General features: G+C 46.1%; 1 protein-coding gene across 2 annotated transcripts in view; it reads right to left on the reverse strand.

Annotated features, from left to right (window-relative positions):
* The window catches only part of LOC146857835 (uncharacterized), a 346,446-nt gene that overhangs the window by 158,658 nt on the left and 161,238 nt on the right, over positions 1–26,550 (reverse strand). For both annotated transcript variants that reach the window (XM_085648523.1, XM_085648522.1), the window contains exons 4-7: positions 15,205–15,296; positions 13,928–14,041; positions 12,493–12,547; positions 8,332–8,394 (exon numbers count right to left, since the gene is read on the reverse strand). In XM_085648523.1, coding sequence (XP_085504649.1) covers positions 8,332–8,394; positions 12,493–12,547; positions 13,928–14,041; positions 15,205–15,296 — 324 coding nt within the window. The remainder of the gene's footprint in view (positions 1–8,331; positions 8,395–12,492; positions 12,548–13,927; positions 14,042–15,204; positions 15,297–26,550) is intronic.

Consider the following 26,550-nt stretch of genomic DNA (forward strand, 5'->3'; position numbering starts at 1 on the left):
TAGGATGCCTGCAGCTTCCCGTTGGACAACTTTTGACTAAATGATGTAATAAAATAATATTTTCTCCCATGAAGAACGCAAAACACAAATATTTATGTGTTTTGGGGGAACTGTACACACCTGGGAATCACTACAGTCCACTTGAAACCATCAGCACATAAGCGTGGAAACACTTTTCATCCATACGATATACAGTGCCTAGAGATGTCCCTGCCTAGAAGCACCTATTGAAGTGTTCTGCTGATTTACCAGCGAACCCCCAGCATCTGAGCAGGTTGGGCTTTTTCAGCTTTGGAGACCTATGGCCCTCTTCTAATGGATAGGGCTGCTCAGAGCCTGTTGCAGGAGTTTACAATCAGCTGACCCAACATACACCATATGTAATACGATATTTGCTGTATCTACTCTGTGGGCTTTGAGCACGCCCACAGTTTTTCAATGGAAAACAATTATTTGTACATTCTAATAGTGGCGATTCAAGTATTGAGATTATTTTAACTTCAAAAAATCCAATTGATACAGGGACAGGGCCATGTGGAATACGTGATAATTGTAATGAATGTGCGCAGACCTGTGAATCCTAATGTACAATAGTAGTTTGTAAAGAAAATTCTTTAACCCACCGCTTGATCTGATGTCTGTCTCAAACCCAGTGTTTTTGGCTAAACTCTTATATGGTCCAAAAGGCAATACCTATTGGCTATTCCAATGGTTGTTTCCTTTACGGTAGAAGAGGTTGCCACTCTCCCTGATGGGCAAAGTACACCTTTACAAAATTATTTATCTCCCAAAATGTCTTTGTGTTTTACAGAACACGCCATTTGAGGATCCCAAAGGGTTCTTTTGGGCCGTTGCAGATGTAAAGTGAGGCCGGCTGTGGGGTTGGGGACAACAAGGATTGCCTGAACGTCCCTTATTCGAAAACCTCTGTGGAATAGCTCTCCCTGACCTATGCCTGTACTATTGAGCAACAAAACCAGGTAGTAAATGACTGGGCCTTCTTCTCTCAGCAGTTTCCCTCCGTGATGGCTAAGCGCCAATCAATGGATCTGGAAGGATACGTCAGGTGAATATATGGGTGAAGAGGGGTGGCTCCGCTGCCATCATCCACTGCAGTGGTGGTTGGGTCCTGGGTTGGGAAGGTAAGCTGATGCTAGAGAACCCACTGTGGGCCTCAGAGGCATTGAAGGGACTACAGTCTATAGAGGGACAAAGTAAATGGGAGCTATTGGAAACATCCATGGTGGGGTATGCCTGGAGAGGCAATGAGATAATATTGTTTTCCAAATAACAGGAGAAATACAAGCTGTCATGTGGCCATTTTTTGCGTTATCAGTAAATACAGTATCTCCTATGGCCACTCTCGAAAGCCCTGCGGGTGGCCACAGACAAATCACTCTTGGAATAAAGAGTACTGGAAGCCACCCTAACCAGCCATCCAGTATCCTGACTACACTCAACTCCTACACAACAGCCTTTCCCCACTAGATCACCTCCGAGATAGATGGGAAGGGGACCTAGTCAGACTCAAAGATGACAACTGGAAGGGCGGACAGGTAGTTTTGGTCAGGATGGCTGAGGAGCAAAAAGACTCATGAGGAAGATTAACTATGGGAGATTGTGAGACCGGAGATTAAAGATTCAGTGCAGGAAACTGTGAAATAAATTTTTAAAGGCAGCAGGAAAAGAACAGTTATAGGAAATTATGAGGAAGAGTTGCGGTAATTCTCTGAGGAAGAAGATTACATGAATAAAGGACAAGGGGGATAAGTGTCTTAAGAAAAAGATACACATATCAATGGAGGAGGAGTCTGGTGTTGCCGATTTCAATTTGAGCGTGCAATCAATATATGCACAGTGTACATACCCATTTGGACACGTAACCCATGATTATCAATTTGGAACCAGTGTTCAAACTATACGCCACATTGGCGCAATGATCGCTATTTATCACCATGGACTGTCCACATTCGAATTTATGGGATCTATAAAAATAAAGTACGATTCACTGATAATCGAGAAGCCATAATAAGCATTGCAAGAACCTACAGTTGGTGATCAGCACCTTTATACAAAAGCGTAGAGAGAATAATTCATTTCTGTTTGGTCTTGGCTACTAAGAAGATATCACACTTTCATTAAACCTGAACTCTGAATGAGGTCCTCTGCATCCGTATCTATTTGAGGACATTCACATCGAGATGCTCAAGAGTATACAACCTTGAGTGGGTTCCTGACGAAGGCCTAGCCGAAACACGTTGTATCTACAAACCGCCTGTTGTGAAAGAACATTGTTTGGATATTTACAAGTTGCTACTTTTTAATTGTTTAGTATCCATTATTCTGATTTAATCCAGACAACGCATAATCAAGATAGTTATGTACAATAGTAAATGTATATTTCAATGAATTCTAGTTGATGACATTATCATCTGTATACATTTATATCATGGACCTTTAGGAAGATAATATATGTGGATACTAATATTATCTATTCATTGTCAGTATTAGGCATGTTTATATATATTTAATTAAATTTAAGAAATATATTTTTGTATTATAAAAAAAAACATAAACATATTAAAGAAATGTATAATTAGCTTGTTTTCTTTTTTTATGTATGTATTTATTGATATTGTATTGTCATCAAATATTTGTTGAGTCTGGAGTCGACATGTGGTCTATATGTTATATACACTGTGCCCGGTGTTGCCTCATTTTTTCTAACTAGGAGGAGTCTGGTGTGTAGTGATATGGAGTCCTAAGCGACTTACATTGAGAAGGTGCCCTTAGACGCAAGGCGAAAAGGCAGGATATACCTGTGAATGATGGGGTATTGGAATATACCAATACAGAGGAAATGCCTCATGTTAATGTTAGCGGACTGGTGCCTGCTTTTCCACTAGGTTGTATTAAAATCAATAAAGGGACTGGAAAAAAGAAAGTAGGGATGGGTGTGCAGCAGGCCAGCAGTGATTTACAGTTGGTTAAGAGGATGTCTTCAATGTTTCTGGTTTGTAATGATTATTTCAATTTCAAAGTTTAAATCATGAAGAACAAATATGGTTTTGGGTCTGTTATCAGAAACTTTTTTGTTGGTCCTTGTTCATTGAATGTGCAATGAAAAGTAGGCAGTTAAAATGAGGGGGTATGTGAGAGGAGGCTGAAGTTCTTAGTAGTGCGTGTAGATTGTAGTGGAGAAGAGGAGCGTTATGATGAGAATGGAGTTCGAGGAGCTGGCAGAGTGAGGCGTAAAAATAATGAGGAATTTGATAAGTAAGTAAAGACTTACTCAGATCGAAGTGTGCAGGGGTGGACGGGGACCGGAGTTGTTTAGCCTGTGAAAATGTACAAGATGGGGTAGCAGATGTAATAAACACAAGCTGGTAAAGTAGCCAGGGCTAGGTGAGATAGAATGATCAAAGAGGATTGTGGTCTTTGAAGTTGAGAGGTAGGGAGGAATCATGAGAAAAGAGGTAGGGGGTAGGGCTAAGGAGAAGAAAAGAGGTGCTGGAGGCTGAGTTGTGGGGAGAATGCAGAAGGGTTAGCAAAAACGGTGATTGATGCTGAGAGGTGGTGAGGAGGCAGTCAACGAGGTAGAGACGGGGAAGAGATACAAGATGTTAGAGGCTGAGCAGTGCAAAGGAGGCAGTTGATGATGGGCAGGGATGGACTGGAAGGATAGGAGAGGTGTTAGAGGCTTACAGGTGGGGAAGAGGTGAAAGAAGAGAGGTATGGGTTGGGAGCAGAGGCTGAGAAGGAAAGATGTTAGGTAGAGTCCTACGCCTGAGTTAGGAGTAGGGTGAAACAGAGGTAGAAGGAAACACATGGGAGAATAAAGAGAGAATATAAGAGGGGCAGAGGGCGGCTGGCCTAAGGGATAGAGTATGAGGTGATTATATGAGATAAGTTAGGAAGGAAAAATGGTGACAGAGGGAGGAAAGGAGTGAAGTGTGAGAAGGAGAAGAAAGGAAAAGATCTGGAAGAAAAGTTTCCTAAGAAGCTAGAGCACTGAGATGAGATGCACAGCTTTCATCTGGAGAAGTGCATTCTAGGGTGGGTCAGAGAGTTATCTGAGATCAGAAGGATGATGCAACTTTCAAAAATCACCTAAAGTCTGAGGGCCCGATTCACAGAACTAACTTAAGACAAAATCCTAAACTTACTACCATTTTGGTATTCACAGAAGGCACTTACTCATTTCGGTATTCACAGAAGGCACTTACTCATTTCGGTATTCACAGAAGTTAGGAGTCCTAACTTTAGGACTCCTAAATGCCTTCTGTGACTACCGAAAGTCTTAAAATTAGGATTTTTCTCAGTTTAGTAGTAGTATAGTTAGGACTCCTAACTTTAGGACTCCTAAATGCCTTCTGTGAATACCGAAAGTCTTAAAATAAGGATTTTTCTCAATTTAGTAGTAGTAAAGTTAGGACTCCTAACTTTAGGACTCCTAAATGCCTTCTGTGAATACCGAAAGTCTTAAAATAAGGATTTTTCTCAATTTAGTAGTAGTATAGTTAGGACTCCTAAGTTTAGGACTCCTAAACTGAGAAAAATCCTAATTTTAAGACTTTCGGTATTCACAGAAGGCATTTAGGAGTCCTAAACTTAGGACTCCTAACTTCTGTGAATACCGAAATGAGTAAGTTTTTTCTGTGAATACCAAAATGAGTAAGTACCTTCTGTGAATACGAAAATGGTAGTAAGTTTAGGATTTTGTCTTAAGTTAGTTCTGTGAATCGGGCCCTGAGTGTCTATGGAGCCTCCTCACACAAAAAGAGTGACTAACAGTGCTTCACTCAGCTTCTGAGGAGGAAGGGGTGGGGAAAAATTATTCATGCATTAATTAGCTGTCATGCTATACCAGGGTTATGACAGCCCAGGCCCACTTAACAAAGGCCTCTGGATACAAAAGAGGAGGTGGCTCCCCATGGAATATTTGGTTGGAAAGTCCCTGGCAGTGATGTCAGCTAGGGGCAGAGCTGAGGCCCCCACAGGGCATGTGAGCAGAGACCTCTTGACAGCGCCATCTTGAATTGTCCCAGCATGCTGTGCAGGAGGTTTGGGACAGGGTGGAGGGGTCATGTTGTAGCCTAGGATTGGCCTGCGTTTTCCATTACCACTTAAATGCTCTTGCACAAGGGAGAGGCACAGTTGGACACTGGAATCGGACGGCAGCAGCAGCCATGGACAGCTGGAAGGAAAAGCCCGCTGGTGCCCCAATGGACTAAAAACTCTGCCTGCAGCTGATCCCAGAGGGTCTCTTTAGGACCAGTGAGTCCGGTTTCCCTACACCCCATAAAGACCAGTTGGGAAAAGATCTGTACTTCTGAGCCCAAACAAGAGGAGAGGAACACCAGATACCAAGAAAAGGAGATATTCTGGCACTGGAAGATAGTGGAACCATCTCACTGCAAAGTGTGCCACCTTAGGGACCAAGAGGCAGTCTCGCCACAAGGGGCAAAATGAGCCCAGAATCGAACATTTCAGCCCAAGAGGAGATAAGATATCGAATGGGAAAATATTTGACCTTTGACAACCCAACTTGAGCGCCGCCAAGTACACCCTACAATGGGGGTGAACTTTCACCTGATACTCCTACCCCTATCTTGGGGGAACGGGCGGCCACTGCAAAGACAACACCTGGTCCACATGGAGCGGGCAGGGAGGATCCAGTTGCCGGCACCTGTGCCGGTAGAGAAGGAAGCCAACCGGAGCAGTCCCAAGGAAAATGTAATTCAGAGTTCGCAGGTGGGGCCGGGCACCCCCAACAAAAGATCCCAAAAAGGAAAAAGAAGCTGTGGAAGGCCAGCGGAACAAAGAAAAGCCACGGCTGGAGACGCTCCTCTCTTATGCATGCTCCTCCTGTGGGGCTGAAGTTGCACAAACTTCTCTTGCTTGTGGTGGCTCCAGGATTGCAAAAGCACAACTGTTTTAAAGAAGAGTTGTGGCCACTGCAGGAGTACAGAACCCAGACCCCCAAAGGAATATAAAAGGAGACCCTACATCTCCAGGGTCAAGGAAATTATGACACCCCAAGCATTCAGCCTAACTTTCAAGCACAGTCCTTTATTTGTAAATGTATTGCTGACAGTGATTTTTCATAAAAAGGCTGTAATGCTGTATTATTACTAATTATTAGAGATCAAATATGGTTACTGATGTCAGTGATAGAGAGGTGGAATATAGCATGTGGTATTTGGTATTTTAATGTGGTAACACTGAGAAAGCCAATATGCCTGCTTTACTTAAAGTGACACCCATCTGTATTGTAGTGTGCTTTCTGGTATAGGTGGGGTGTGATCTTTAGGGGTCAAATGTGATTTCAGAGTGTCACTAAGGTATTTTCAAATACCTTATGTATATATTTGTAAATTAGAGCATAGTATTGAGTAGTGTGTGTGTAATGAATGTACTTTTCCTTTCTCAAAGAGAAAGCACAGACAGGACAATCATTTACTGAGTGATATTGTTGTGTGTCTGTGAATAGTGATTACAAGCCCACACCACCTCCCCTGAGTAGGCCTTGGACTGCTCTGCTTCGCTACCCTGAAAGAGTAAAGCGCTACAATGAGGTGCTTGGTTCCCAGAGAGGGTACTTGTGGGCAAATTACTTGAGCAGGCCTCACATCCAGCACAACTAGTAGCCCGGTTTCCTTACAATGCGCAACTGCACGAAGACACAGCTTCCCAAAATGCCATCTGGAGATTTAATAGACTAGCATTAGCAGTCACGAAAGAGTGATGTTTTGCAATCCTAGGAAGACACTGCTTAGCAATAGAACATCAGAAATTACTAATGACCTAGTTGCAACATATGACTAATCTCATAAATGTTTTAACTTTCAGAAAAGAAGTAACTAGCAACTGTCCAAAGCATGTGTAGTGCAAGCGGATTTGTCTGATATTTCTGCCAGCCTTGGTTCAGAGGAGCCATCACCTTCCTCTGTGCTGCCTACACCAGAAACAACAACTAAACAAATGAAGGAATGTTCTCCTGCTTGTCCCTCCTCCTAGTGGCCTTACCCCATCCTGCCCAGACACTGCAGAAACCTTTTATCTGACCCTTAACCTAATCACCTGATATTCTGCTGGGGAGATGTCCTTGGTGATATGCAAAACATGGAGAAGTCCCACATGTCCTTCGATCTACATACCTCTTGACCAGGAAACAGAATTGAATCTAGTGCCTAGCCAGTGCAATCACCCCTCGGATGCAAACTGGGCCTTTCTACACAAAGCTGTGAACCCTGTCTTCGAAAGTTGCGAGGGAACATCTGCATTGTTTCTTCCGGACTACAAGTTGTAGGGTGAAGTGTCGGGCTTAGATCACGAGTATTTGAGACCATTGTATCATTTTAGTTTCTGATCAGCCTGTGCAGGTCTATTAATAACTAGTCCCACTTTGTAGCCACAGTCGTCAGCACATTGTGCTTTCCTGGCAGCAGTTCGATAACTGATTAGTTTACACTAATCTCTGAAACTAAGAAGGATGAACATTCGGGAAAAAGACAAGATGAAAACCTTGCTTGCCTGGGCCTTATTGGCTCTGATCACGTTTCACAAACCTGGGGCCTCATCTACAAGTAAATGACACAGCGGGGCAAGACATTTAGCTGCACCATGCTGCGTCATTTTCAAAGCACAGGGAAGCGTCGTGTGAACAACAATCTGATGCATCCCTGTGATTTCCAAGCGCTGTCGCACAATTGGCTGCCATGCGCCATTGCAGGCACCCTGGTGTTATTTTGCAAGGGTGCCTGCACTGCAGGGATGATTGTGGGGAAGGGACACCTTTCTGCACAAAAACAATCATTAATGGCATTTGCCTCTTTCTATGCGTGCTGGAGAATGCAACACGCATAGAAAGTGGCAAAAACTAGGAGAAATAAAAGTATTTCTCCTTGTTGCACCATTCCTACGCCTCCCCTGGGGAGGTGTAGGATTCTGACGCATTCCCAGTTTTACAAAATGTTGTAAATCTGGGAATGCATCAAGTTCCATGAAAGTTGCGTGGGAACACCCACAGCAGCACCCAGTAAACAGCCCTGTCATGCAGAGTAATGTGTGAAAGGGGCCCATATTTACAAGGCCATGTAAAGTCACGCAGGGTCACTTTACGTGGCCTTGTAAATATGGGCAAATCCATTGTGCCACCGGTGCGTCAAAAAAAGTGACCTACCGATGGTGCAATGGGCTTGTAAATAAGCTCCCTGGCTTCTAAACACATTGAAAGTGTTTCTTGGATGTAAATGCACATTCATGCAAATAAGAAACATTCTCACACACATGCATATCTGCTTATCCATATACAAATGTGTCACTTACCATTAGCCTTGTAAACAGACGTTCCCAGTTACCGATGCGCTGATACCGACCAATGCTATGGGACTGAAAGGGAAGAAATTACAAAGAAGAGAGAATCAGACACCCAATAACAAGTATCCTGCACCTGCGCCCCGAAGGCTCAGTGTTCTTCATATTTTTCATCCTCACTGTACCTTCCTCCCCTTCTCTCCACCCAGTCCACAACCAACAATATATCTTGTCACTGATCCCCAAAATCACTCTGGCTTTCATCAGGTATCTTTGGGACTGATATACGTACAGGAAAGTTGGATGCAAATTACACAGGCAAGTCTTACATTTGCTTTCCCAAAGGGGCATTTAAAAAAAAAAAGCAGCCCATGTCAATTAAAGGGGCAGTTTCTGCTTTAAAGAAAATGTTTGCCCCACTTGCGAGGACTCATGGGAACAATCAGTGGCTCTCTGGGAATTAAGGTTTATGCAACAAGGATGTGGGCCACTGCCTGATTGGGACCACTGACCCCGTCTTCCGAGGCTACCCATCAGGATTTTTGAAGGGTACGCTATCCCATGATTTGCATATCAGATACCACCAACTTTGAGGTGTTGATATGTGATCAATGCTTTGTGAAAACATTTGCGGTCGCCAAGCACTGATACATTCCAATGCAACTTCCCTTTCATTTGTTCTCCGATTTGCAATTAATAAAGCGTCAGAAAAACCTTTATAAGTGTCGGCAAGACTTTTATAACTAGTAAAAGGAATACTAGACATAGCAAAAAGGTATTCTGTGGTCTCAAACCTTTCATTTTGAGAGTTGCCCTTTTTGACATGGTCACCCCCCCCTTTTGCCTGGTACTCGATGCAGATTAGACAGAAAGTGCACTGGGTTCCTGCTATCCAGGTCCCCAGTGCCACATCTCTTTCCCTAAAAATGTACAATTGTTCCCCCATTTGGCAAAACATTTAGCACCTCTGTAAGTATCTATTAAATGGTACACCAGGTACCTAGGGCAAGGGTACTAAAGAGGGATCACAGGGGCTGCAGCATGTATTGTGCCACCCTAAGGGACCCCTCACCTAACACATGCAGACTGCTAATACAGGCTGCATGTCTAGATGCAGACAAAAGTGAAAATATGACATGGCACAAGTCTCTATGTGCCACGCTTACAACAAAGCATGCAATATAAATAAGTCACCCCTACAGTGAGTCTTACAGCTCTAAGGCAGGATGGACTATATTACAAGTGTGGACCTATCTGAATGAGCAGATATGCCCCTGTGCTTGCCAGCCAAATTACTGCCAGTGCAAGTGATCAGCAAAGCTGTTTTAAATACATGTGCTGGACACTGGTGTAAAATGAGTTCCCTAGATACATGATGGCTTCACTGAATCCAAAGATGTTTGGTTTCAAAAATCTTGTATTAATAAACCCACAGTGATTCCAGTGATGGATTTATTAATACATGCATTCAGAGGGCACCTTAGCGGTGCCATCTGAAAAACCTACCACCTAATAATGAGCTGATTGCCTGGTCCTGACCAACCTGCTACCACACACAGGTCCAGAGTCCACGCTCTCAGGTTAGGAACAAAGGCTCCTCAGGTAGAGGGTGTTTTACCCCCCATAAAGCAGGAAGACCTGTAATTTAGCATTCCAAGGCAGGGAGCTTCAAAGAGCCCTCCATCTTTGGTATGCATATCTGGCTTCCCTCAGTGGTTATGCCCACCGACCAGGGCCCATTTGGCTCCTGGACAGGCAGGAAAATTAGTAGTCAGAAAAGCATGTTCACCCTCAGACTGGTTCCACCAATAAGGTGGGCTACCTGATGTGGACACAATATTTAAAAGTCTGATGTCTTTGTAATGGCAGAATTAGGAACTCTGGGACAAGGTTATGCCCACTTTTCACAGGAAGTGGTCATAAAGGGGACATAGTGAACCCAGGGGTAAGTAGCCCATTGGTCACTGCCTTACACTCCTCTAACACCCCTAAATCTGTATTTAGGGGACCCCTTGTACCAGGGAATCAGATCCTGCCGACCTGAAAGGTGGACACGGAAGAGTCGCAAAAGCAAGAACAGAAGACCAGCAACTGACTTGGCACCAACGCTGCTGCCCTCAACAACTGCTTTTCCATTCACTATGGAAAAGGAATTTAGGTCTAGTGGTAGTTTCCTTGCAATTTAGTATAGTTTGTTTTCCCCCTTACTCCCAGACCTCCGAATCATATATAGGGGGGTACCGTCAATTGTTTGAAGCCCTCAACAACTGCACCACAGACGACTGGTCCTGCAGCTGCCTGTGCCTCCAAAAGCTTGGGAGGACTACCAGCCTTCACCCGAGATCCAGTAACTCCTGTGGAGTAGCAGAGCTGATCCCCTGCAGCCTGGAGGCACCCAAGAAGAGCTGCAGGGACTCCAGACTGCCAAAAACCTGACACCAGAAAGCACAACCGCACCTGTGCCCCGTAGCCTGAGATGAAGTGGGCCAACAGTGCCAGCGTGGTGCCCAGACCCTCCAGATTCATAGCCCACCTTGGGTTTGCCAACTGTGGACTTCCCCATTTCGCCTGCAGCCTCATTGTACAGGTCCCCACTACCATGAGCGTCTCTGGTGAATGAAACCTGATGCTTTGGGACACCTATGTACCTGGCTGCCCTGAGGAGAAGAGGACCAAAGGTGTCGCCACTTCCCTGAGCATCATGAGACCTGACCCCCTTGTTGGTTCAGCCAGACTGGTCCCCCAGTCCGAGCTTTCAGCCTCTTTTTGACCAGACCGATCCCCATTAACTTCAACAGGGCACCAGACCCTGTATTGCACATCAGCACCCAGCTGCCCCAGTGCTGCCCGAGGTGACCTGTTGGTGCTACCTTGGACCCTGCCCCATACTCACCTTAAGTCCGGAAGATTGTAAGTCGCTGTAAATTACCTGTATACAATATATGTCTTTCCTCCTTAAGATAACATTACCGCTCCAGAAATTGCACTGTCTGGACTGTAAATATTTCTATTTTGAAATGTCTCAATATATATATAAACATACATGCTATTTTATAAATGGGTGTGGATCTCCCTGTTGATTCGTGTGTATCTTTAATGACTGTGTGCATGCATCAGATGTCTAACACTCCTCCCTGATAAGCTTAAGGCTGCTCGAACACACTACTCCCTAAGATATCACTTTGGGATTGCTAGAGTAAGCCCCTGACCACTTATAAGGGATACCTGGACTCTTTGCATAGTATAACTCTTTTTGGTATATTATGTAAAGAGCCAGCTTCCTATGCAGGCTTCATGACATTAAAATCCTTTTGTTAATGAGGCCTATTGTCCTGTACTCCACTTTCTCTCCTTCATTATATCCTCGTGCTCCAGAACCAGGTCACAATCCCATAGGATTGTTGTTTGCCATACCTTCTACCTCCACTGTCTTGTTGCATTCAGGCCTGAAACACTGACACCTTGCACCAGTACAGTGCTCTCTATGTATTCTCTGCATCTAACCTCACTTTACCCCTCTCCTCCACCTCAGGACCCCAATGAACTGCTGTAAAAACACTGGCTGCCATGGAACCACACTTAAACCTATAAATCAATGTCCTCCATGTCTTACTCTGCAATCACCTCTGCCACAGCACACCTATGACACTGCATAAGGTTCAGTGTCCTCAACGTCCCTTTACCTTACCCCAACCTTTCCTTCTCCTAGGAACCATCCTAAGACCCTCCCATGACTCCACTTAAGGATCAGAGTTCTCTCTGCCTTCAAATTTAGTTGTGAAACCCCCACTACCCCCAAAAAAGTGATTGGTTGAATATTTTAATTAATCTCACAGATGATTTTCCACAAGACCAAAACAAGTCTTGGGGTTGCTTGCGTTCCTTTTTAGAGGGGACCTCGGCTGGAAGTTCTCTCTGGGCTGTCACCTACAGGTCAGTGTCAGGATTGTTAAGCATATATCTGGAACCTGTCTTTAACAGCATAGAGGATCTAATAAAAGGGATGGATTAGCATTCAGCCCAGAGCATTTATCAGTGGCGATTCATGCATTCGAGCCCTTGCTTTTTGTTCTGTTCAACCTTTATTGCAGCCTCCTGAGCATCCCCAGTACAGCTGGCACCACACCGCTGCAGCTGAAGCCTAACATTATGAGGAAATATAGAGAGACTCACCTGGGCCTCCAGGAGCTGCAGGCGCCTGAGCGCCATAGAGAGATAGTTCTGTTTCCTAAAAACAAACATAGATATTCTTGTGAGAAAAAAAAAATTCGCCATCATGTTACATTTCTTGGCATCCTACCCCATCTCACCCTGGTCACTGTAATTTAACCCATATTTGATCTGATACGATTATCATCGTCCCTCCGATAGACTGACCAAAACAGAGAACAACTTTATGAGGCAAATGCTAGGCCTTCCGATCAGCACCCCCCTTATCTCCCTACGTATGGATCTAGGAATCAGACCGATAGCAGATGAGATTGGACTTAGGCCACTAACATTTTGGCGCAGACTGTGGGTGACCCCGGAGCTAGCAGTCTACCAGACAGAGCTAAAGGAGTTATTGAGTCTCCCGGGTCTGGACAAAATACCTTGGCTTATGTACGTTAAGGACCTATGTTGCAGATTGGGTAAACTTAACTTATGGAGCAACCCTGAAGAATTGTGTCCGACAGCATCATGCTCAGAACTACTCAAAGCGTAGAGGTTGCTCAAATTAGCAGATGTCCAGGGGGACTCGGCCTTAGGACACTTGACAGCTGACTTCCTAAGGATTAAAGACGAGTATCGGACTGAGTCCTTTCTGGATGATATTCAACCCTCCTCTGGAAGATAACTATATATTCAGTTCAGACTAGGGTCCTTGCCGCTTCGTGCTTTTACCAACAAATGGTCAAAAGCCACAACCCCCGGGGTGCCTAGCTTGCAACTGTCGGGATGAGTCAGAGCGCCATGTCTTCTTTTTTTTCCCTGGCTATAAGCCACCCAGACAGAACTGGCTCATCACACTCTGTCGGAACTTAGGGTTTATGCACTGTGTGACAGCATTTAGAGTCCTGAAATATGACTCCCACCCACCCATTGCTGTATCCCGCTTTCTTAATTCATTGTGGCACACCCGTAGGAGGTGGGTAAACATGACACCACAGTGATAAAAAGCCCATAGTGCACGGAGCCTCACTTCTTTTTAACTTTTTTATCTTTTTTAATTTTTTTTCCATGTTTTAACAATTAAGAATAGCGATGAATTGTAAATATGTACTGACAAGATTGTATATGTAGTGTTTATGGCCCTAATGGCTTTATACAGGGCAGTTGACAGGGCTGCTGGGTGAGGCTGGGGTGAAGGCCTGGACCCCTCGATCCTCCCACCCTTTGCTTATTTTGATGTATTTTAATGTTGCCAAATTTACAATCTCCATATGTGTGTTTTAGTTGTATTTTTCTATGATGTGTTTTTATCCGTGCAAACCGTTTTTTATCTTGTACTTTTTATGGTCTATGTTGACCGAAATAAAGTTTGCTGGAATGGAATGGAATGGATTATCATCATTATTATTATTCTATAGCAAATGGGTGCTGCTCTTACAAAGATCCACATTCTTACCTCTCATTGTCCGAGTGCAGCTTCTCAAGGATCTTTTTTTTCTGTTCCCAAGGAGTGGAGTGAACCTGCACCAACCGCACCAGCTCCATACTGGGGACCGACAGATCTGATACGCTGCCATGAGCAATGCCCAAGAGAAATCAAACAGGATATGAACAAGAGGCAGCAGAGCAGAAGATTATGAAAACCGTGCCATTCACAAGAGTTCAACAGGAACAAAGAGCAAACATCACAGGTCACCAAGTACAACGAAAAACAACAAAACATCAAGTGGAATGGAGGCAGCAACCAGGGTTGAACCATAGCGGAATACCAGTCAGGAATCAAAAGGAACAAGATAAAGCAACAATGACCAGCATCAACAGGGGACAAATCAATGTGGAAAGAGGGTACAAACCAAGGGAAACAGAAGCAGGGGACAACGAGGAACTACAAGTATTGGGGAAAACAATTTAGAATAAATAAGCAAACTTCGGTTATTCTACACTTGGTTCTACAACTAGGGGAAACCTGAGATGGAGCAATCTGAGATCAACGACCCCAGAAGCAAACACCTTTGGGTCACAAAACTGGAATGCAACAACCAGAGATCAAATAAAACAGGAGTCAAAAAACAGAGATCGAGAACACTGGAGAACAATTATCAAGGGATGAGCAAGAAGAAAAGCTAGGGACAGTGATCACACCCAGAGGTCAACATTAAACTACTAGACACAGGCCACACCAGGCAGAAACCAGAGAGCAACGGGAATATGTGGCGCCTCTTTGTCTTGCTGGAGAAATCCCCAGTTATATGTACCACTGTCCAACAACGTAATGCTCCCCCAGAGAGCTACAATTTGTTCAAATAAATTCTGTTACAGTCCCTACATTTCTCTTTGCACTGAAAGGAAAACATGCCTAGGTTTCTGGCACACAAAGGAAAACATGCCTAGGTTTCTGGCACACAAAGTGACGGATCTTTAAAAAGAAAAAAACAATATCATAATCTAAATATTTTCTGCTCTAGGCTGTGCTTTAGTTCTGAGCATCCGCATTTCAATCTGTGGATGTTTTAAATCATCAGCCGAATTAAAACTACTTCCAGCAGTCAGTTCCCTTCATATCTCTCATGATGCGAATGAGCCCACCGTGCCAACATGACACTCTCACTGGCCTTACAAATGCTCCCCGTTAAACCTACCGTGGTCTCCTTTGCAGTCATCACTGAACTTAGGTCTACCAGCTATCTTTTCTGATCTTCAATCGATGTTTCTCCAATCCTACTAAGTACATACCTGCGGAAAAGCCGTCCAGAAGCGATGGAAAGGCGGGTCGTCAGACTGCTTGGCAGAGAGTGTGCCATCAATTCATCTTTGAGGTCCAGCATCTGGGGACAAGCAGCAAGGACTGAATAAGAGAAATCAGACTGCACAGCAAGAAGATCTGGAGATGATGATTTGGGGCGAGAGTCTCAATTCCTGTATGATGGCTGGGGTCAAGGTGGAAGGTAAGAGGGTGGTTAGGTGAGAGTTAAGTAAAGGGAGACAGATGTAGGTGACGAGACAGGGTGGGGAGGAGCATGGGTAAGCTCGCCAGTTGCTTAAACCGAAACATCCTAGCCCTCTTATACTAAGTACTCCTGCAGTGCTCTCCTTTCCTTCTCCAATTAGTCCATCCGCCTACTAACCCTACCCCCATCTACTATGGGCCCTGCCCTATTGCTAAAGGTTTATGTTTGAAAGCTTTCTTGCATTTTACTGGCCACTAGTGGAGAATGACTGACAAATCATAGGCCCAACATTATGATGGTGGCTAAGGATGCACTGGATACTTGACTCTCAGAGAGCTTGAGGATGTGGACTATAGCTCCATCAAGTTAGAAATAGGGGGGCAGATTTATGTTTCCTGGCGCATCCCTGCAAATCAGCAGGGATGCGCCAGGAAAGATGCATCATGCAAGTTTACCCTTGCGCCACCACAGATGCGCCGCATTTACAATGCAGCGCATCGTGGCGCAAGGATAAACAGATGCGTGACGCATCTGATGGCGTAAGGGCGGCGCATTGCTGGAGTCGTGTCGCAAGCACGACGTAACTCCAGCAATGTTTAGGGGCTGCCCAAACCTTACATGCTGCGTCATGCCTTACGCCTGCTTCAAGCAGGCGCAAGGTTTTGACGCAGCAGCGTCGGAAAAGTGACTGAGTGAAATCTTGTAGATTTCACTGCGTCACTTTTCCGAGGCGTTTTCCGCTGGAACGCCCACCCTGCATACATTAAACCTGCCGCAGGTTTAATGTGGAGCAGGGCTTTACACCGTGACGCATCTCCATAGATGCGTCACGATGTAAATAGGGCGCAACGTGGCGCAGGGTTTACGTCGCCGCTGCGTCACAAAAGTGACGCAACGGCAGCGTAAAAATGGCGCAAGTCTAACATAAATCTGCCCCAGGGTCTCTACTTGGCAGGGGTTTGCACCCTGTCCAAGTAGGGACCCACACTCTAGTCAGGGTAAGTGTAGTACACACTATGTTTACCTGTGCTCACTCTTGGGTAGGTTGGCTCAGAGCAGTCAGGCTAAACTAAAGAAGCAATGTGTAAAGTATTTGTGCATACACACAGTAACACAGTAAAAGCAACACAAAAGTACTCCACACCAGCTTAGAAAAATAGTCAATATTTATCTGAGTAAAACAAGAGCAAAACAACAAAAATCCAACAAACACATGTCAAGATATGAATTTTTCAAGATTAAATCAAAACACAGTTCTTACAAAACAATAGCTCCAACTGGGGCTATCTGGTCGCACTTGACTAGGACAAATCCACAAGTTCAGTCTAACCGCAATGGAGCACAGGCAGGTTACATGAGTCATGTGGACCCCGGTAAAGTACTTCGGATGTGTCAAAAAGTCAAAGAAGGTGCGATGCGCAGATAAAGTGAGGCATCACGAAGGCAGGTGATGCATTGTTCCTTATTGCTATGAAGGTCGTACGCACTTTGGCACTCAGGGAAGATGCATTGCGCAAAGGAGGTGAGGTGTCACAGTATCAAAGTTGTTGAGCTGCTAACGCCCAGGGACGATGCGGGGCACAGAGGAGGTGATGCGTTGGTTGCAGGTGCAAGTCCTCGGGTCCTGAAGTCAATGCGGTGTCGATGCTGTGTCGATGTCACAGCACGTGCGTAGATTCCACGGCATTGATGGTGAACTACCTGGCCGCAGGCATTGCGTCGGAGTGGTGCGCCATGTACTTCGGTGAAGCGGTGCTCGAGACTCACGCAATGGCGGTACTTCGGAGGCACTGCAGCAAAGTCGGGCCTTGCGTTGTATGTTGCGGTTGTTGGTTTGCGCACTCAGCGAGCGGGGATCACTGCTTCAAGGCAGGCAGCAGCCATGCACCAATTTCACAGGGATGAGACGGTTCTGAAGGGATGCTTGGAGTTGATGCGTCGGTTTCTTGGTTGCAGCACCAGAATCACCTCCAAGGGCCCACTTAGCAGGTCAGGAGTCACAGAAGAGGACCCAGCTGCCAGTAGCAAGATGCAGGTGAAGTTTCTAATGGCCCTGAAACTTCCAACAGGAGGCATGTTCAACTCAAGCTCTCGGAGAAACTTTAGAAAGCAGGATGCAGTGAGTTAAGTCCAGTCCTCTCACTCCCAGGCAAGATGCAGCAGACAGCAGGCCAACACAGCAAAGCAAGCAGCAAAGTGGCAGTCCCTCTTGGCAATGCAACAGCTTTTCTTCCTGGCAGAATGTCCTCAGTCCACAAGTGTTCTGAGTATGTGGTGTCAGATGTCCAGTACTTATACTAATTTTAGCCTTTGAAGTAGGGAGACTTCGAAGAAAGGCCTTTGTAGTGCACAAGACCCTGCCCTTCCTGGCCCTGGCTCCAGACATACTGCAGGGGTGTATGCAGCTCTTTGTGTGGGGACAGGCACAGCCCTATTCAGGTGCAAGTGTCAACTCCTCCCACCACTCTAGCTCAGGAAGACCCATCAGCTAGGTGATGGACCATCAGGATATGCAGGGCACACCTCAGCTCCCTTTTTGGATGACTGTCTAGAATTAATTCACAAAGCCCAAATGTCATCCAACAGATGTGTATTCTAGAGACAGGCAGAGGCACATGATGGTAAAAGTAAGAAAATGCCAATTTTCTAAAAGTGGAATTTTCAGACCTGTAATTAAAAAAACAAGTTCACTAAAAGATGTGTTCTTAAATTGTGAGTCTAGAGACACCAAACTCCAAATCTCCATCTGCTCTCAATTGGAAGATACACTTGTAAAATGTTACAAGGCAGCTCAAATGCTAACCTATGGGAGAGATAAGCCTTACTGTGGTGAAAAATGAATTTAGCAGTTTTTCACTACCAGGACATTTAAAACTTAAACACACGTCTCCTACCTTTTACATACATTGCTCCCTGCCCATGGGACTACCTAGGGCCTATGTCAGGGGTGCCTTACATGCAATAAATAGGAAGGTTTGGCCTGGCGAGTAGGTGAACTTGCCAGGTCAATATGCTAGTTTAAAACTGCACACACAGGCTCTGGAGTGGCAGGCCTGAGACAGGTTTGAAGGGCTAATCATGTGGGTGGTACAACCAGTGCTGCAGCCCACTAGTAGCATTTGATTTACAGGCCCTGGGCGCATACAGTGCACTGTGCTAGGGACTTACTAGTAATTCAAATATGCCAATCATGGAGAAACCAAATGCCATCTCATTTTAGAGACTGAGCCCATGCACTTTAGCACTGGTGAGCACTGGTAAAGTGCCCAGAGTCCTAAAACCAGCAAAAACGAAGTTCAACTCACAGTCAAAAGCAAAAAAGACAAGAGAAACCACGCCAAGAGATGCCAGGTCCAACATGTGTCCCCTCCAGAAGAAAGTGGGGAGAACTTGGGGAGAGGAGTTGGCCTAATGGCTAGGGCGGTCGACCTCAAATCTGGGGAACCGGTTCGAGTCTCGGCATGGACGCGCAACATCCTGTGATTTTGGGCAAATCACTTAATCTCCCCGTGCCTAACAAAAATGAATGTGTCCTCATGTAATGCAACTGGTGCTCGTGTAAAGCACTCTGATACCCGGTACCTTCGGGTCAAGTTTGCGCTATATAGAACTTCGTTAAAAAAAAAAATACTAGCCATCCTCTTGGGAGTTCTCATCACTAGGGTGGAAAAACCTGAAAAGACCATCAGCTTTGGCGTGTTCTGTAGGGAAATGGACCACCTCAACAGTTTAAGAATCTCACTCTCTGCATTAACCATCTGAGGGGCCTGTGGTCTGTCTGAAACTGGAAGTGAGTCCCAAACAAGTAGGGTCTTAGCTTCTTCAGTGCCTAGACCACAGCAAATGCTTCACTTTCTATTGAGCCCCAACCCTGTTCCCTGGGAAGTAACCTCCTACTAATGAAGACTACAGGTTGATCCAGGCCCTCTTCTTTAGCTGTGAAAGCACGGCCCCCACACTATGCTCTGAGGCATCAGTCTGCACCACAAAGTCTTTGGAGAAATCAGGAGCCTTGAGTACGGGCGCCGTGCACATGGCTTCCTTCAGTGTGTCAAACGCAGTCTGGCTATCTCTGTCCAGATCACCTGAAATGGCTGATTCTTGGAAGTCAGCTCTGTCAAGGGGGCAACCAGGTGCTGTATCTCTTGACAAATCACATGTAGTAACCAGTGAGACCTAAGATGGGTTTCACCTCTGCCTGGGTCTTGGGGGGTGCCCAAGTCAGAACAGTATCAATATTTGGTTGTAGGGGCTGAACCTTGCCACCCTCTACTTGGTGTCCCAAGTAAACTACAGACCCCTGTCCTATATGGCACTTCCTGGCCTTGATAGTGAGGCCTGCACTCTGCAGCACAATCAAGAATTTCCCCAGGAGGTGCAAATTGTCCTTCTAACTGCAGCTGAAGATTGCAATGTTGTCCAGGTAGGTGGCAGTAAAGTTCTCCAACCCAGCCAGGACATGGTTGACGAACCTCTGGCAGGTGGCAAGGGCGTTCTTCAACCGAAAAGACATGACATGGAACTGGAAGTGCTCTCCTGGCATTGAGAACTCTGACCTCTCTTGTTCCCCCTCAGTCAAGGCAATCTGCCAGTACCTAGATGTTAAATCTAACGTGCTGAGGAACTTGACAGCTCCAAGCTGATCAATGAGCTAATTAGCTCAGCGGATGGGGTGTGCGCCAGTCTTAGTGACCACATTGATCCAGCGATAGCCCACCCAGAACTGAAGTTCAGATGTGACACCGGGTGGATCAGCCTGGGGGACCAGAACCACTGGACTGGATCAAGGGCTCTTGGCGGGTTCAATGACCCCTAACTCCAGCATCTTAGAGGCCCTCTTTGATGCTGTTCCTCACTCTTTCAGACAACCTGTAAGTTTTGAGCTAAACAGGAAGGCTATACCCATTGTCAATGTCATGAGTGCACTAATGGGTGACTCCTGGGGTGAGTGAAAACAGCAGAGCAAACTGTCCCAGTACCTGGTGGCAGTCTGTCTGCTGTTTGGGGGTCAGTGTCGGGGAGAGGATCACACCCTCCACTTACCCATCCTGCTCTTTGGAAGACAGGAGGTTGGGGAGAGGTTTACTCTTCTCTTCCACCCCATCATCCGTAACCAAGGAACATGGTCAACTCAGATCTCTCAAAATGTGGTTTGAGGCAGTTCATGTGTAGGACCCTTAAGGGCTTAGTAGGAGTCTGCTAGTCCACCAGGTAGGTGATGTCACTCTTGTGCTCCTTTACCTCAAACGGGCCATACCAGCGGTCTTACAAGGCTTTATTGGCACGATCACTCACACATTTCGACCAGGCTGAAACTCAACCAGAGTGAGATTCTGGTCATACCAATGTTTCATATCCTCCTAGATAGCTTCCATAATCTCCTGGGTGAGTTTCCGGAAGCGGGCTGACTGGTTTCCGAAGGCCAGAATGTAACTGAATTCATCCTGGGGTGACTTCTTGGGAGCTTGCTCCCAGCCCTCCTTCACCAAACTGTGAGTTCCTCTCACAGGGTGCCCATACAGAAGTTCAAAGGGCTGAAGCCAACCCCTTTCTGCGGTACCTCCCTGTAAGCAAACAGAAGGCATGGCAAGAGGATGTCCCAAGTACGCCTCATGGGTTCTGAGAGACCCATCATCTTGCCTTTCAGGGTTCATTTGAACCTTTCAACCAACCTATAAGTCTGGGGGTGGTAAGGCGTGGATAACTTCTAGGTAACTCCACATGCCTTTCACATGACCTTTGGTTCGGTTTTGGAACCCCTGTCCCAATTCGCTGATCAGTTCCTGAAACCCCTAGTGCAGAAGACTTCCACTTACCTCAAGGACACACGAGACCTTCTAAACCTACTTAATGGACAATTTTATGATGAAACCACTATGCTCTTAGTTGGACTTGATGTGGAGAGTCTCTATACGAGTCTCCCACAACAGAAGACCCTGGAGACCCTGGAAGAGATTCTCTTCTCTGAAGTTTGGAACTATAGGACACCCAGACACTTTGTCCTTGAGTGTTGCAGACTGGCCCTCACGGAAAATTATTTTGAATATGAGGGCACACTTTTCGGACAATGCCATGGCACTTCAATGAACAGTACATTCGCGCCGAGTGTGGCCGGATTGTATGTCAGCAACTTCGAACAGCAACACATACACAATCAAATCAACCCCTTCATCACGAAGATGAAACTTTGGCGTCGCTACATAGACTATGTCATTATGATATGGGAAGACACTCAAGACGCCCTACAGGATTTCCTCACACGGATCAATACAAGAGACAACTGTTTGAAATTCACCTGTACATCTGACAACAAGAGATTGGACTTCTTGGATGTCACCATCTTTACAGAGAACAATACATTACAGACGAAAACGTACTACAAACCGACAGCAAGAAACAGTAAACTGTCTTATAACAGCTTCCACCCTCGTCCCTTGAGAGACAATTTACCCTACAGCCAATTTCTAAGTGTAAAACGTAACTGTAGTCAATTGGAGGATTATAAAAAACAGGCAAAAGATTTGGAACCCAAGCTTTTGAGAAGGGATTATCCCATCAGCATCCTAAAACAAGCATTTGCAATGCAATAGGTCTCGCATTTATACGAGTTTGAGCTATTGGCATTGTAAATGACAGTGCCTTTTATTTATGTTTTAAAAAAACCAAACTTAAATAAAAAGCATTGTCATTTACAATGCCAATAGGTCAAACTCGTATAAATTCGAGACCTATTGCATTGCAAATGCTTGTTTGTTTATCGCAAACAGTAAATATCTGGGCTCTAGAACTTCTAACGCGACACCAGATGCAGCTCACGTCTGCAAAAAGTTTGCTAAGCAAAGGGATAGAGGGGTCATAAACCCCCCCGCCCCCCACTACACTTCAAAAGCAAAGACAAGGAATTCTTCGGTGGAGCAAAGGGACCCCATAAAACTTGTGCTTATCTCAAGGAAGCACATTCCTCAAGACAAGCAGAACAGAGCAGGGAGTCCTCAGCAACAACACATATTGTTTGTTTACTATTACCAGGGCTCTCAGAGTGAGTCCAGCCTCTTTTCCCAGGAGAAGAGCACGTGCAGCCCTTTTACCCAGGTCAGGTGACTAGAGCCGTATGTGTCTGTACGTGTGTCTGTGTGTCTAGGTGCGAGTGTGTAAGTGTGTTTGGGTGTATGCGTGGTGCATGTGTCTGCCTCTCTGAGTGTCTGTAAATGTGTCTGCTTGTGTGTCTGCGTGTCTAGATGCGAGTCTGTATCTGTGTATGAGTGTGTGTCTGACTCTCTGAGTGTCTGTCATTGTGTCTGCCTGTGTGTCTGCTTATTGTGGATAGTCGTAAATGCACCAACTGTGTAATCTAATGTCTTGAGTTTAGGTGCGAATGTTCCTTCTCAATTATTGTTCAAAATGCCTGCGCATCCTTTCTTTTGGTGTTGGGGCGGAGGCAATGTGGGTAAAGTGAGGCCCCCTGTGGTACTACTTTTGTTAATCACACGTGGGTTATTCACTCAGCGTGAAGACAATGAGAAAGGGGCCTGACTGGTGGTAGCATGTGATCAAATACAGAAAGCGCCCCCGGCTTTGAAGTGACTGGCTTAAGCACACAGGGGCATGGTGACGTCACAGATACTGGGGTGGAACTCCGTTTCAAGCAAGCATTGCCGAAGCCAATACGTCGGCCTGGCATTTTGAATCCTAACTAAAACATCTTAGAAAAACTGCTACAGTGAAAAAACTAAGAAAAAAAAAATCGATTACGTTCTCTATATAATGCAACTATGAGATAAAGCATTTAATGTTTGATGATTCAATGTACTGTTCAGTTGTAAGATTAGACCTCGTGAACTACAATATAAACAATCCATAGGATGCTGACTGACGCATGAGATGAGAGCAAAAGATAAGAATCTGGGCGGAGCCAAATCTCACTCTATGTATATATTCAAAGTATTAGAGTACTAGTACCGGTAGTTTCGCAGATACCTTCACTATCAAGACAGACCCTAAAAGCATTGATGAAGCCAATATATATGACTTGTATATAGCGCACAACATGTAGCCACTCTTTCATTCACACATACAGACACAGATGTCACACAGTCACCGATCACATACAATGATCATACAGCCATACATACACTATGTGACAGACAGAAAAATGAAGAACTGATGGACGGTGTCAGATGGATAGATCCAAAACGGATGCTGGAGAGACGTAAGCTTGTTCCGGAGCCCCAAGGCAGTGAAAATCACATTTTTTTTTTGTTTGTTTTTTAACACTCAGTAAGTGTTTATTCAGCAAGTAAACATCAGGAACACGCACAAAAGGACGGTCAACGCGTTTCGGCACTCAGCCTTCAACTGGACCATAGAGTCCTAATGTCCAGAGTGTCTCTTTAAAGAAAGCATTTACAAAAAAATAGTAGAAAGTGAAAACATACTGGACGTAAGTTGCATCGTCGATCGTAGTATGTTATTTCAAAGTAAATGAAAGTTTAGATCAAAGAGAACTACAATAGTTCATCCTCCATGGTGACTGCTGATGATTTAGATAATTTTTTTTTTTTTTTTGAAAAGATTTTATTGTGCATAAAAAGGGTTACAAACACGGGCCTACAACCACCAGGGCCGGCCGCTAGTAGTCGAAGTGTTCCAGCATATCAGAAAACAATGACTGGCCCACAGGGGCTCCGCACTATCACAGTAGATCAGACTGCACATAAGGGAAATCAGAATACACACTTTTAGTATAAATAACAACAAAAAAGAAAAATACAAAAAAACAACAAACAAGGCGGAACGACTTATGAAGGGCGGCGAACACCAGTCGGGGGAGTCAACACCCAACCACCCAAGGGCGGTCAATAAAAGAAGACCTGAGAGGGAGGGGGGGGCCACGAGAGAACCAAATCTGTACTCCAAAGTACGAGATACACAAGGAACCCTCAAGGATCAGGGGGACGGGGCAACCCCGGACGTATCCACCAAAGGGGGAGCACAGATAGACCCACGATACGCGTTCCACTGCCCCCAAATTCTACTCCAAGCCCCCGGTTTACCACGAGCCACATACACCGTTTTCTCCCTGAACATGCACCAGTCCATGTTCTCCTTCCAGACGGACACGGTGTGAGGCTGCTGGGAACCCCAAAGCTGTGCAATATCTCTCTTTGCAATCATGTTCCCCAAGGCCGCCCACCGAGCCTGAGCCGCATTGCAGTCATTGGGCTCCCATACATTCAGCACACAACGACGCACCTCCGGCAGCAGAGCGACCCCGGTGACTCGTCTCATAATATCATGCACCCGGCGCCAGTATTCCGCCACCTCGCGGCATTCCCATTGGATATGGAGAAAGGTAGCACTGAGCCCGCAGCCACGCTTACAGAGTCCGTCGTCTGAAAACCCCATCGAGACCAGGCGGGGGCCCGTCACATATACACGATGGAGAATCTTAAGCTGGACCAGGCGGAGACGGGCCGGGATGGCCACTTCCTTAGGGGATGACAGTGCAGTCTGCCAGTCCTCATCGTCCAGCTCCACCCCATCTCCCGTCCATGCCTCCCGAAGACGCACCAAGAGGTCAGCCCGATTGTTTATCAGTTTTTTGTAAATCAGGGAGATAGTACTGTCGGGGACGTGACCATCGAGTATGCGGTCCTCGAGAGGCGAAGAAGAAGGGACCGTGGTCCCCTCCCCAAAGACCGAAAGCAGGGCGTGCCGAACCTGTGCATAACGGAAGAACTCTCTGTCACTAAGCTCATACTCGCGCTGAAGCGCCGCGAAGGATTTAACCTCACCTTTAACCCACAGGTCCCCCACTCTGCTGATGCCGATCGTATCCCAGCGCTCGAAGCCTTTCGTTGTCCAGAGGCTTCCCAAGCGGTCTGAGTCGAATAGAGGAGTGGCGCACGTTAAACGCACACTCCAGCCCATCGCTACGTTAGCCGCCTTCCACGGACCGCAATCCCGGTAGGGCCCGTAAGGGCCCTACCAGCAGACCGCGAGTAAAGCGCTCTGTTATAGTTACCGCCGGGGAGCAGGAATTTATCCATCTCATATGCCGGGTTCGAACCAGGAGCGTACGTAGCATGATTAATGGCAGACAGCTGGGAGGCCCAATAGTACCGTCTAATATCAGGAAGCGCGATGCCCCCGTCATACCAGGAAAGAGTCAGCTTGGCCAAAGCGATACGCGATCGCCTGTCCCAAACCAGTCTCCTCTGCAAACTCTCCAACTCCCTAAAGTAGGCCGCAGGAATGACATCGAAGGAGTTCTGGAGTGCATAAAGGAATCTGGGAAGGGACATCATTTTAAACAGCGCCGCGCGACCAAGCGGAGGCAAGGGCAGCTTACACCACCGAGCCGTATCAGCCCTCAAACGCCGGAGTGGAGACAGGAGATTCTGCTCATATCGGACCGCCGGATCCAACGAAACGTACACCCCCAGGTATTTAAAGCCGGACTGAGATATTTGGAGCGGAAGCCGAGGCGGCAAGAGAGGAAGACCACCAGAGATAGGATACACACAAGATTTGGACCAGTTGATTATCAGACCCGAGTTTTTCCCGAAGGAAGTAAGGACATCAAAGAGAACATTGAGCGACTTCCGCGGTGAGGTGAGATACAAGAGAATATCATCCGCGTACAATGAAACCCGATCCTCGAAGCCCGGGGCCCACCGGAGCCCTCTAATCGAGGGCTCCCAACGGAGCCAGGCAGCGAGCGGTTCCAGGGCGAGAGCAAAGAGCAGCGGGGACCCCTGCCTAGTTCCCCTCCCGAGAGCGAAAGGCCGAGAAACCCGCCCATTGACAACCACCTGAGCCATTGGTCCAGCATAAAGGAGCTTCACCCAGCTAAGGAACCCCTCCCCAAATCCAAACTTCGCCAAGACGGCCCAAAGAAATGGCCATTCAATGGTATCAAAGGCCATCGTGGCGTCTAGGGAAACCAATATGGCCGGTTCAGCGAAGTACTCAGCGCTAGCGAGGACGCCGTGCAGACGCCGTAAGTTGAGAGCGGTATTACGATGTGGGATGAAGCCACATTGATCCGGATGTATCAAGTCACATATAACGCTCAGCAGGCGATTGGCGAGGACCTTAGCAAGGATTTCGGGTTCGGCATTTAGCAGGG

The sequence above is a fragment of the Triturus cristatus genome, chromosome 3_2 (genome assembly GCF_964204655.1).
Source record: "Triturus cristatus chromosome 3_2, aTriCri1.1, whole genome shotgun sequence".
Lineage (NCBI taxonomy): Eukaryota > Metazoa > Chordata > Amphibia > Caudata > Salamandridae > Triturus > Triturus cristatus.